This window comes from Ranitomeya variabilis, chromosome 1 (assembly GCF_051348905.1).
Source record: "Ranitomeya variabilis isolate aRanVar5 chromosome 1, aRanVar5.hap1, whole genome shotgun sequence".
In the NCBI taxonomy this organism is placed as follows: Eukaryota; Metazoa; Chordata; class Amphibia; order Anura; family Dendrobatidae; genus Ranitomeya; species Ranitomeya variabilis.
Window position 1 is genome coordinate 309,875,629 of NC_135232.1, and position 12,772 is coordinate 309,888,400.

Consider the following 12,772-nt stretch of genomic DNA (forward strand, 5'->3'; position numbering starts at 1 on the left):
ATGTGGACGTGAATGTGCTCTTTTTTTGTATGCTTTTAGTATCATCTCATCTATTGTATTCATTCATTTTTAGGTCTTAGCTATCCCGTCTTTAAAGGAGTGATGAAGAAAGGTTACAAGGTGCCGACACCTATCCAGAGGAAGGTGAGTGTGCCAGAATCTGCTTCCATAGTGCTGTAAACATTGAAACCCTGCAAAACCAAATTGTAATAGGATAGATCATTCTTCGTTAGGTAATTCCAGTTATTCTGGATGGCAAAGATGTGGTTGCTATGGCTAGGACTGGCAGTGGGAAGACCGCCTGCTTCCTGATCCCAATGTTTGAGAAGCTCAAGGCTCACAGTGCACAAACTGGAGTTCGCGGGCTTATCTTGTCACCGACCAGAGAGCTTGCCCTGCAGACGCTCAAATTCACTAAAGAGGTACACAATACCACAGCTCCTCACTTACCTATTTCTCTGTCACGTTTTTCTTTATTTCTTACTGGGCTTCTATTCATGTGTCTAATGATAACTTTCTTCTCTACCAGCTTGGAAAATTTACTGGCTTGAAAACTGCTCTTATCTTGGGTGGAGACAGGTGAGTTGGCAGCTTTCTTTTTGGATTTGCAAATACTGATCATAAGAATTAAACATCATCTGACAATGTTATTTCTTTATTAAAATAACCATGCCTATAACTATTTGTATGGCCAGCAATTAGTTTTATTGGCTTCCCACAAAAGTTGCCTTAAGATGACCATAGTGCTTACATGTGCAGACTTCTGATGGATGATCTTAGTTTTAATGACAATAAAGAACTGAGCATGTTGAAATCCAGCATGCCCAAATCTTCTTTCCCCAACATCTGTTATAAAGGGATAATCAGGATACCCCCTTAACAAATTACATGATAAGCGGGCGTAGCTATTCTTGTCTGTCTGGAAACCTTTAGGGATGAAATTATGTTGTAGATTGTGAGACTCTGGGCAGAAATTGCCATGCGCTAATGGAACCTGTTCACAGCACATGTTGGCTCTACATACAGAAGTGTAAAAGAGGGATTTTTTTGTACTTACCGTAAAATCTCTTTCTTGGAGGCTTCATTGGGGGACACAGACAACCATGGGTGTATGCTGCTGCTACTAGGAGGCTGACACTATGCAAAAAGGATAGCTCCTCCTTGGCAGTATACACCCACCGACAGGCACCAAGTACCTCAGTTGGTGAAAAAAAGCAGTAGGAGAAGCGACCAGAATTCAGAATATATAAGTACCAACTAAACTAGGGCGCTCAGACCCAAACACGGTACCAGAAAAACAAGTAGGGAGGGTGCTGTGTCCCCCAATGAAGGCTCCAAGAAAGAGATTTTACGGTAAGTACCAAAAAATCCCTCTTTCTTTATCGCTTCATTGGGGGACACAGACAACCATGGGACGTCCAAAAGCAGTCCCAAAAGAAGGGTGGGAATAAAACGAAGAGAAAAGACTCAGGTCGGCCAGTGGGCAAACGCCGCCTGCAGTACCTTCCTACCAAAACCTGCATCAGACGAGGCGTGGGTATGAACCCTATAGAACCTCGTAAAAGTGTGCAAGGACGACCAGGTTGTGGCCTTGCAGACCTGTAAGGCGGAAGCCTGGTGGCGAACAGCTCTGCTGGAGTGGGCCCGCACCCCCAGAGGGGTCGTTTCTCATGAATGCGGTAGGCTTCCATTATCACTGAATGAATCCAACGAGAGATCTTGGAAGCCTGAAGACCCTTCCGGCGACCCTCAGAGATGACAAACAGAGAATCGGATTGGCGATAGGAGGCAGTTCTAGAAAAATAGACCCGAATGGCCCTGACCACGTCCAGTTTGTGAAAAGACTTCTCCATGGGATGAACCGGGGAAGGACAGAATGAGGGAAGAATGATGTCTTCATAGATGTGGAAAGCGTACACCCCTTTGGGAAGGAAGGAAGGGACAGGTCTGAGAACTACCTTGTCCTGATGGAGAATCAGAAAAGGAGAACAGCAGTATAAAGCTGCCAACTCGGAGACCCTCCTTATAGATGTAATAGCAATCAGAAAGGCTACCTTCCATGAAAGAAAGGAAAAGGAAATGTCCCTAAGAGGTTCGAAGGGCGCTGCCTGGAGAGCACCCAGAACCAGTTTGAGATCCCAAGTTTCCAACGGGGACCGGAAAGGAGGGGCCAGATGCGCAACTCCTTGGAGAAAAGTCTGAGGGATAGTCCCGAGTCGAGACCTGCCTGGAGGAAACCAAGAAAGTCCGGAAGGGGAAAAGACATTGGAAAAACATGGTTTGTCTCGCACCATCGGAAAAAAGCCTTCCAGTACCTGTGGTAAATGCAGGAAGAAGCAGGTTTTCTAGCTCTGATCATGGTCTGAATGACCTGGTGTGAAAAACCAAACTCCCTTAGGACCGCGGTCTCAATGACCATGCCGTTAAATTCAGAGACTGAGAACTCTGGTGGAAGAGCGGGCCCTGTGAAAGAAGGTCTGGACGGTCTGGGAGCCTCCAGGGGGTATCCGAGAGCACGTTCACGAGTTCCGCATACCAAGGGTGCCTTTGCCAGTCTGGCGCTATGAGGATAACCGGAATCCCCTCTGACTTTATCTTTTTTACGACCCTTGGGATCAAGGGAAGAGGAGGGAACAGGTAAGGGAGCTGAAACTGGGACCACGGAATTACCAGGGCGTCGTGGCCGATGGCCAGAGAATCCCGGGATCTGGCTACGAACTGAGCTACCTTGTGGTTCATCCGAGACGCCATGAGGTCGACGTCTGGAGTGCCCCAACGCTGGCATATCTGATCGAAGACCGAGGGATGGAGAGACCACTCGCCCGCTGCCATTCCTTGGCGGCTTAAGAAATCGGCTGCCCAATTTTCGACCCCTGGAATGTGAACGGCTGATATTGCCGGAACGTGACATTCCGCTCAACGCAGAATCTTTGCCGTTTCCGCCATCACCTGACTGCTGCGAGTCCCGCCCTGGTGGTTCAAGTACGCCACGGCCGTGGCGTTGTCCGACTGAATGGAGACCAGCCCGCCTGTCAGGAGAACATCAGGCAACATCACCAGTGAAACGGACATAGCCTCTCCACGCTCCTGCTAGCACTGCCCTAATTGAACTTACTCCTCCACTTCTGCTCTTGCCACAAGTGAGGTTTTGACAAAGACCGCCCCTGGTCGAAACGTTAACCCTATAGTCCGCAATCTTTATATGTCATTAAGCACCTGGTGATGTCTGTACGCACGAATAAAGAAATAATACTTTTTGCATAATTTTCAACTACCTGAGTGCGGCTGATTTTCTCATGAATATTTGGACGGTCGGATGTTCAGCCTGCACCAATTGACTTTGATTTTCAGTGTGCACATCATTCTTTTTGGATGTCAGGAGTGACTGCCAGTGTAATAGGGCAAGGAAGATTGCCCTGATTTCCAGAAGGTTGATGGGAAGAAGAGCCTCCTGGGCGGTCCAGCGACCCTGCGCTGTGTGTTGTCGGAAGACTGCTCCCCATCCGAACAGACTCGCGTCGGTGGTGATGACTTGCTACCGAAGGGGAAGGAAGGACCTCCCTGTCAGGACTGAGGAGGACAGAGTCCACCAGGTTAGGGCGTACCTGGGGAGGCAGACGAACTGGACGGTCCAAGGAAGTCGTGGACTTGTTCCAGGTGGACAGAAGGAACAGCTGGAGGGGGCGAGTGTTGAACTGGGCGAAAGGCACGGCTTCCATGGAGGCAACCATCTTTCCCAGGACTCCCATACAGAATCGTAGGGGATTGGGGGGATGGGTGCTTTAGAGATCGGACTGCCTTGCGGAGAACGGAGAACTTGTCCTTCGGGAGAAAGAGCTAAGCCAAGTTCGTGTTGAATTCCATGCCCAGGAATGTCAGATGCTGGGAGGGAATCAGAGAGGACTTGTCTCAGTTGATGATCCAGCCGAGACGGGTCAGGGTGTCCAGAGAGGTGTGAAGGCTTCGTCTCGATGAGAAGATCCCTTGATCAGCAGATCGTCCAGGTAAGGGATAATAAGAATCTCCCTGGAACGAAGAGTGGCCATGACCGCCACCATGGCCTTGTTGAAATCCCTGAGGGCAGACACCAGGCCAAAGGGAAGGGCCGTGAATTTGTACTGATCGTCCTGGATTGCAAACCGAAGGAATCTCTGGTGCCTCACCCAAATGGGGACATGCAGGTAAGCATCCTGAATGTCGACCGAGCAGAGAAATTCCCCCGGCTCCATGGCGGTGATCACTGACTGTAGAGATTCCATCCTGAAGTGGCGGAGTCGAACGTGACGATTCAGTGATTTTAGGTCCAGAATTGGATGGAGGGAACCGTCCTTCTTCGGGACTACGAAGAGATTCGAATAGAACCCCGAAAACCATTCGTTTGACGGAACGGGAACGACTACACCAGCGGTGACCAGGGAGTATACTGCCTGTAGAATACCGGGTAACTGAGACGGCTGGCTGCTTTGGTGGGCGAGAAAGAAAGAAGCGACTTTCTGGGAGGGAAGAAAATTCGATCTTGTAACCGGAGGTAAAGATCTCCCTGACCCAGGCGTCGCTGACCACCGACAACCAGGCGTCCTTGAAGGAAAGAAGCCTGCCTCCCACCCTGGAAAGACTTCCAGGTGGGGGCGACCTGTCACTTAGAACGGAAGCGGTTGGAACGGGACTCAAAGGATCTTGAGGGTTTGCCCTTAGGCCTCCAGCTGGGAGCTGGTTTGTAAGAGGGTTTCCTTCGTTCACCTGAGGCAGAGGGACGCTCCTGCTGTGAAGAGGATTCTGATGCTGGAAATGGACTAAAGGGCCGAGGGCCCTTCTTGTTGAAAAAACGCTTGGGTCTAGACTGAGGGAGAGAGGTGCTTTTGCCGCCGGTAGCATCTGAAATTATCTGGTCTAGCCGAGCCCCAAAGAGCCTGGAGCCTTGGGAAGGCTAAGTTGGTGAGGGACCTCTTGGAAGTAGTATCTGCACTCCATGCCTTCAACCAAAGGATGCGGCGTATAGCCACAATGTTGCTACTTGCTCTGGCTGAGCAGGCTGCCGCATCCAAGGAGGCAGCCAAAACGTATTTGCCAGCGTGGCCAATCTGGTCTGCCAGTTCGGCAAGCTCGTCCAGAGAAGCCAAAGCTAAGATGCCCCGGCGAAGGATCCTGGCCCAGGCGGAGATGGCCTTTGCCACCCAGATGGAGGCGAAATTAGGGCAGAGGGATGCTCCAGATGCCTCAAAGGCAGATTTGGCTAGTGCCTCTAGCTGTCGCGTCTTTAAAGGGACTCTGTCACCTGAATTTGGAGGGAATAATTTTCAGCCATAGGGGCGGGGTTTTCGGGTGTTTGATCCACCCTTTCCTTACCCGCTGGCTGCATGCTGGCTGCAATATTGGATTGAAGTTCATTCTCTGTCCTCCGTAGTACATGCCTGCACAAGGCAATCTTGCCTTACGCAGGCGTCTACTATGGAGGACAGAGAATGAACTTCAATCCAATATTGCAGCCAGCGGGTAAGGAAAGGGTGAATCAAACACCCGAAAGCCCCGCCCCTATGGCTGAAAATTGTTCCCTCCAAATTCAGGTGACAGAGTCCCTTTAAGAGACGCACCATCAGGTAAGGACAGAACTGTCTTAGAGGAAAGACGAGAAACTGGTAGATCCACCTTGGGGGACTCGTCCCATCTGCCAAGAAGATCGGCACTGAAGGGGTATAGGACATCCATGTGCTTTCTTCCTGGAAAACGCTTTTCGGGATGCTCCCAGTGCTTAGACAGGGTAGACTCAATCTCCTCATGGTTGGGAAAGGAGCGAGACGTTTTACCCTCTTGAAAAAGACGGAAGGATCCAGGGGAGGAACCTCGTCCTGTTTAAGTTTGAGGGTTAGAGAGATAGCCGAGATAAGACTATCAACCATTGTCTGCATACTAAAAATCTTTTTAATACGATACCGGATCCTGTTGTGCGCATGTCTCCTGTGGCATTGACCGGAGCATCGCTGATGGCGACTATGGATGACACTTGCGTTTCAGCGACGTCATTTTGACATTCATGCTGACACGCAGTGTTACTCCGCCCTGCCGGAAGTGATGTCATTCCGGCATGCAGTTCGAGACATGCGCCGACGATACAGGTTTCCGGCGCTAAAGGTATTTAAACATCTGCCCACACACATGACATCACCGCACCTTGAAAAAGAGCAGCGAAACGCGCGTCGGTAGCGGCGAGACATGGGTCCGGCACCACACTATTATATGGGTAAGCATTCTTTATAAACACTTCCGTATACTAAATAGTTGCCACTGAGCAATGATTACATGTTTGGCCAATGGATCCCATTATGGGGGTTATTGTGGATGCTTCCCATACTAACCATGAGCACTAGGCACTTTACATCTTTATGATATTTTGCCTGTATACCTGGGTCTGACCTGATCCCTCCCTATATACTTGTCTGTACTATTAATGTTGTATGTTATCAAATGATTATTTAAATAAAGTTATATACATTTTTACGGAATGTGGGACTGAGTACTCCGTTTTTCTCTTGGTATAATACTGATTATCTGGTCTGAATCAGAGTCAGACCCAGACTGTGAATCTACATCTGACCCAAGGTCCTCCGACGAAGTGGGGAATTGGGAAGAGGAGAGCAGCTTGGGTGCTGCGGAGGGACCCGGAGAGCTGGATGAGGAGCCAGACAGAGTCCTCTTTCTAGAACGGCTAGCTGGTCTGTGTCTTTGAAGGTCGATATCAGGTGCGTGCGAATCGCCATGAGGGACGTTCGGAGCACTGGTGGCTGCAGACAGTTGTGGAAGTCGTTCAAGCACTTGGACCAGAGACTGGGATGCCCTAGTCAGGTCAGAGACCGACTGGGACATGGCCACGGCCCACGCTGGGGGAGGGGGAGCGCACCCATCCCGAGAGTCGGAGGGTTCCTGAGGGGCAGACATGGTAGGAGGACTGCAGGACTGGCAGAAAGGAGACGGCCTGCTGACCACTTTTTCTTGCAGCGTGCGCAAGCGTAATGAATGATAGTGGGCTTAGAAAGAGAGGCCCCTATAGAGTTGGACATATGTAGGGCCTGGTGCGCTATAATAATAGCCTTGGGGGACCCTGCCGGAGTATAAGTGAGATACTGCAGGGAGGTGCTGTATAAGATAAAGGCAAAAGCCTACCAGTACAGCAAACTGCAGCTAGGAGATATCTGTGTCCCCCGAGCCGAGATTCCGTCTAGAGAGGAAGCGATGTGCCAGGTGCTGCAGCTTCCAAGATGGAGGATAGGCAGGAGGCTACGTGATGAACAAGGGGCGTGCCTAATTGAATAGCCAATGATGGCGGAGACAAAGTGTCCTTGGATAGGGCTGGCGGCAGAGGGGGCGTGCACCATATAAGAGTGCGACCTGTGATTGGCGGTGAAAGGGCGCCGACAAAACGTGGGCCAAAGGGGGCGTGGCCAGCCGGGCCGAAGCAAAAGTGAAAGTAAGGGGAAGTGGAAGTAAACGCGCCTGAAAAAGAGAAAAGGCGCGGAGGTGCCCGATAAGAGACGGCGCCAAGAGGGCGATGTAATGCCGAGGGTCCGCGGAAAGTAGGGACATGAGTCATGAGGATCGTCCAGGGGCCCATGGGTGGGGAGGGTCGCTGGACACGAAGATCCTTCATCCAGAAGACGGCATCAACCCCCTTAACGAAGGGGGGAGGTCACCGCTGGTGACCACCGTCTTCCTCTCAGCCCTCTCCGAGGAGAGGGGTGAGGAGGACATTTGGCAGGGACCAGCCACCAATTAGACCCTGGAGCACCCTTGAATGTGGCAGGGGATATTGTCCTGCCAGCGGCCTGAGAGTTGCGATGTCGGTGGCACCACACCGCTCGCTCAGCCGCCCATCCTGGGAAGGCAGGGTAACAGACACCCTGTTTCACTAACGCTGTATCTGAAAAACAAGGAGAGCATTACTAAACACAAACAATACCTGTAAGGAAAAAAGGTTAGCTGCGGATCTAGGAAGATCCAGGTCCGCCTCCTACAGACACTAAGCACAAACTGAGGTACTTGGTGCCTGTCGGTGGGTGTATACTGCCAGGGAGGAGCTATCCTTTTTCCTTTTTGCATAGTGTCAACCTCCTAGCAGCAGCAGCATACACCCATTGCTGTCTGTCCCCCAATGAAGCGATAAAGAAAAAGTGTTTGCCCTCTTCCTGATTTCTTATTCTTTTACATGTTTGACACACTTAAATGTTTCAGATCACCAAACAAATTTAAATATTAGACAAAGATAACACAAGTAACCACAAAATGCCGTTTTTAAATGAAGGTCTTTATTATTAAGGGGAAAAGAAATCCAAACCTACAGGGTCCTGTGTGAAAAAGTGATTGCCCTCTAAGCCTAATAACTGGTTGGTTCACCCTAAAGCCCCCGTCTCACTAAGCGAGATCGCTAGCGAGATCGCTGCTGAGTCACAAGTTTTGTGACGCAACAGCGACCTCAGTAGCGATCTCGCTTTGTGTGACACGTAGCAGCGACCAGGCCCCTGCTGTGAGATCGCTGGTCGTGTCGGAATGGCCTGGACCTTTTTTTGATCGTTGAGGTCCCGCTGGGTAGCACACATCGCTGTGTTTGACACCTTACCAACGACCTCGTTGACGACTCAGACACTGAATCGTCATAATAGCTCCCATGTGACATCGTTGTACAGGTCGCTACAGGTCGCTGGTGAGATGTCAAACAGTGAGATCGCAGCTGCGATCGTTGGAAGATCTCACTGTTTGACATCTCACCAGCGACCACATAGCGACGCAGCAACGATCCCTGACAGGTCGTATCGTTGTCGGGATCGCTTTAGCGTCGCTAAGTGAGACGGGGCCTTAAGCAACAACAACTGCAATCAAGCGTTTGTGATAAATGCCAATGAGTCTTTTACAACTCTCTGGAGTAATTTTGACCCACTCATCTATGGCGAATTGTTGTAATTCAGCTAAATTGGAGGGTTACCAAGCACAAACCGCCTTTTTTAGGTCATGCCACAGCTTCTCAATCATATTAAGGTCAGGACTTTGTCTAGTCCACTCCAATGTCTTAATTTTGTTGTTTCTTAAGCCATTCAGAGGTGGACTTGCTAGTGTGGTTTAGATCATTGTCCTGCTGCATAACCCAAGTATGCTTCGGCTTGAGATCACAAACAGATGGCCGTACGTTCCCCTTCAGGATTTTTTGAAAGACAGCAGAATCCATGGTTCCATTTACCACAGCAAGTCTTCCATGTCCTGAAGCAGCAAAACAGCCCCAGACCGTCACACTACCACCACCATATTTTAATGTTGGTATGATGTTCCTTTTTAGGAATGCTGTGTTACTTCTACTCCAAATGTAATGGGATATACAAATTCCAAAAAGTAAACTTTTGTCTTGTCGGTATTCTCCCAAAAGTCTTGGGGATCATGAAGATGTTTTCTGGCAAAACCTTTATGTTCTTATTGCTCGGCAGTGGTTTTCCTCTTGGAACTCTGCCATGCAGGCCATTTTTGCCCAGTCTCTTTCTTATGAACACTGACCTTAGCTAAGGAAAATGAGGCCTGCAGTTCTTTGGATGTTGTTGTGGGGTCTTTTGTGACCACTTGGACGAGTCGTCGCTGTACTCTTGGAGTAATTTTGGATGGTCGGCCACACCTGGGAAGGTTCACCACTGTTCCATGTTTCCGTATATGTGGATAATGGCTCTCAATGTGATTCGCTGGAGTCCCAAAGCTTTGGAAATGGCTTTACAACCTTTTCCAGACTGATAGATTCCCAATGACTTTGTTTCTCATGTGTTCCAGACTTGGATCGGCATGATGTCTAGCTTTTGAGGTTCTTTTGGTCTGCTTCACTTTGTTACGCAGTTCCTATTTAAGTGATCTAGAACAGGTGTGGCAGTGATCAGGCCTGTGGGTGGCTAGGGAGTTTGAACTGCTTCCCAAAGATGTGATAAGCCACAGTTAAATTATGTCCTAAATGGGTGAAAGGGCAATCGTTCTTTCACACAGGGCCCTGTAGGTTTTGATTTCTGTTTCCCTTAATAATAAAGACCTTCATTTAAAAACTGCATTTTTTTGTGTTTACTTTTGTTATCTTTGTCTAATATTTACATTTTTTGGTGATCTGAAACACTTAAGTGGGACAAACACTTTTTCACACCACTGTAAGTGATGGGGAAAAAATAAAATCTCATTCATAAATTGCTTTAGTAATAAAGCATCAGTAATACATGTAATATTCTTTCTTATTCATTTCAGGATGGAAGATCAATTTGCTGCTCTTCATGAAAACCCTGACATGTACGTTTTGTTTTGTCACATCGTAATGATATCTGCATCAATCTCACATCTTCGACATTTTGGTACTTTGTGCACGTTCATGCATGTTCATGCATGTTCAAGACGCATCTGAAATATTTTTGTTGGTTTCTCAGAATTATAGCCACACCGGGTCGTCTCATGCACGTTGCCATTCAAATGAACCTTAAGTTGCACAGTGTGGAGTATGTTGTTTTCGATGAAGCAGACAGGTTAGTATTGTGTATGTCAGACTTCAATACTGTTCCTTACTTATGATTAGACTTTGCTCCTCGCCTCTTATGTTTGTGATAGGCTATTTGAGATGGGATTTGCTGAGCAGTTGCAAGAAATAATTTCCCGTCTTCCCGAAACTCGTCAGACTTTGCTTTTCTCAGCAACGCTCCCTAAGATGCTCCTGGAATTTGCCCGGGCTGGTGAGCTGTTTTAGTACGCCTTGTCCACTATTTGACCAAAACGTGTATTGTCACTTAAACTTCTGATATCTCTTTTCTTTCCTTCTATTTTTGCATGTAACAGGTCTCATCGAACCGGTGTTGGTCCGTCTAGATGTTGATTCAAAGCTTAGTGACCAGCTGACGGTAAAGTCTACTTCTAGTGATTGTATAGTGCTTGTTCTATATTCACACTCATCCATATATTGTGTACATACACTCATCCATATATTGTGTCTTTCATCTTAGCTATCATTTTTACATGTGCGGGCAGAGGATAAACCCGCTGTGCTCCTTCATCTCCTGCGCTGCATTGTGAAGCCTCAGGAACAAACTGTTATCTTTGTGGCTACAAAACATCATGCAGAGTACTTGAAAGAGGTGAGTGATAAGACTCGCAATTTTAAAGTGTAAATTTTATAACTCTGCATTGTGTTTATATATTCTGTTTTTGTCCTTTTTATCTTTTGTGCCTATCCTATACAGTTACTTGACATGCAGGGTATTCCCTGTTCCCACATATACAGTGCTCTTGATCAAACTGCTAGGAAGATAAACCTTGGCCTATTTCTGCATGGGAAAGTTCGGGCACTTTTGGTTACTGATGTGGCTGCTCGAGGCATAGACATACCAATGTTGGACAACGTCATTAATTATAACTTCCCGCCTAAGGCTAAACTTTTCCTCCATCGTGTCGGTAAGATGCTATCATTTCTAATTTGTAATGTACTCATTCTGTTTTTACAGGTTTTTGCTACATTTTCATCTTTTTCTCTTTCTTATACTTAGGTCGAGTGGCGAGAGCAGGTCGCAGTGGCACAGCATATTCACTTGTAGCTTCAGATGAAACTCCATATGTGTATGATCTTCACCTCTTCCTGGGAAGGCCTTTGAAACTTGCAGGGGAGACTTTTTCAGGTATACAGCACATTGTAGTGTTTGGAGCCTCTGAACTCAATGATTGGCTGCAGCAATGATGTGTGCTTTCAATGTGATGTCACTGATGCAGCCAAACCACAGAGCAGAGACGGAGAGGTGGCACTGGACAAGGAGAGTGGGTATCTGTTTTGTTTGTTTTAGGTACCACTTTTTATAGTGGAAAGCTCTGTAATAAAAACCATAGCTCATCATTCCTCTCCACTCTACAGATACAGACATAGATGGTGTCATGGGACGAGTACCACAGAGCTTGATAGATGATGAAGATGCTTTGCTCATCACAGACCGTGAGAGGTCTTTGGAGCTGCAGAACCTCCATCATGTGGCTGAAAATGCATACAAACAATACAGTAAATCTAGGACTGCTCCTGCTCCCGAGTCCATAAAGAGAGTCAAAGAAGCCAATTACAACCAACTGGGGGTCCACCCTCTCTTTTGTGAGTGTTCCCTGCATTATTTTTTAAAACTTTCTCAAACTTCTGCAATAATTTTGTTTCTTTCAACTTTGCCATTTAATCTGTAAAGCTACTTTTTTATATATACATTTGATCTATTTCTGACTTACATATTTCTTGCCAGGGTCTCGTCTTGGTGGAGAAGAAATGCAGAGACTGAAACTTGTGGACAGCATTAAATCTTACAAATCCAAGGCGGTTAGTGATACTACATTTATGGAATGTAGTATTGCCTTTCACATTGTCATTTGTGATGTAGTCATACTTTAACCACTCAAGATCAGTTTGTAGTATGCTTTTTTATTTTAATTTTCAGACCATCTTTGAGATAAATGCCACTAACAAGACCCCTGCAAGTGAGGTGATGCGAGCAAAGCGCAGTCGTGATGTTGGAGTTATCAACAAGTTTCAGAGGCTGCAGGATGAGAAGGTGAAGGCTACAGTGCAGTCTGTACCAAGTGCCAAAACCAGCGTTCCATCCAGCCAGGACAGTGCAGAAGAAGCCTTTGAGGTAACCTTGAAGACTAATTTAGAGATTGGGCTACAAGACAACTTTGGGGACTATACACATTGTGAGGCCAAAGTTCGCACTATGCTAATACTACATTGCACTATATAAAAGTGAATCTTGCC

General features: G+C 47.5%; 1 protein-coding gene across 1 annotated transcript in view; it reads left to right on the top strand.

The window, feature by feature from the left end:
• DDX54 (DEAD-box helicase 54) overlaps positions 1-12,772 on the top strand; it is a 43,576-nt gene that overhangs the window by 8,275 nt on the left and 22,529 nt on the right. Inside the window, exons 3-15 of the mRNA XM_077296501.1 lie at positions 74-144; positions 234-422; positions 530-579; positions 10,252-10,293; positions 10,428-10,523; positions 10,606-10,727; positions 10,831-10,892; positions 10,995-11,126; positions 11,232-11,442; positions 11,535-11,663; positions 11,894-12,121; positions 12,264-12,337; positions 12,456-12,650. Coding sequence (XP_077152616.1) covers positions 74-144; positions 234-422; positions 530-579; positions 10,252-10,293; positions 10,428-10,523; positions 10,606-10,727; positions 10,831-10,892; positions 10,995-11,126; positions 11,232-11,442; positions 11,535-11,663; positions 11,894-12,121; positions 12,264-12,337; positions 12,456-12,650 — 1,601 coding nt within the window. The remainder of the gene's footprint in view (positions 1-73; positions 145-233; positions 423-529; positions 580-10,251; positions 10,294-10,427; positions 10,524-10,605; positions 10,728-10,830; positions 10,893-10,994; positions 11,127-11,231; positions 11,443-11,534; positions 11,664-11,893; positions 12,122-12,263; positions 12,338-12,455; positions 12,651-12,772) is intronic.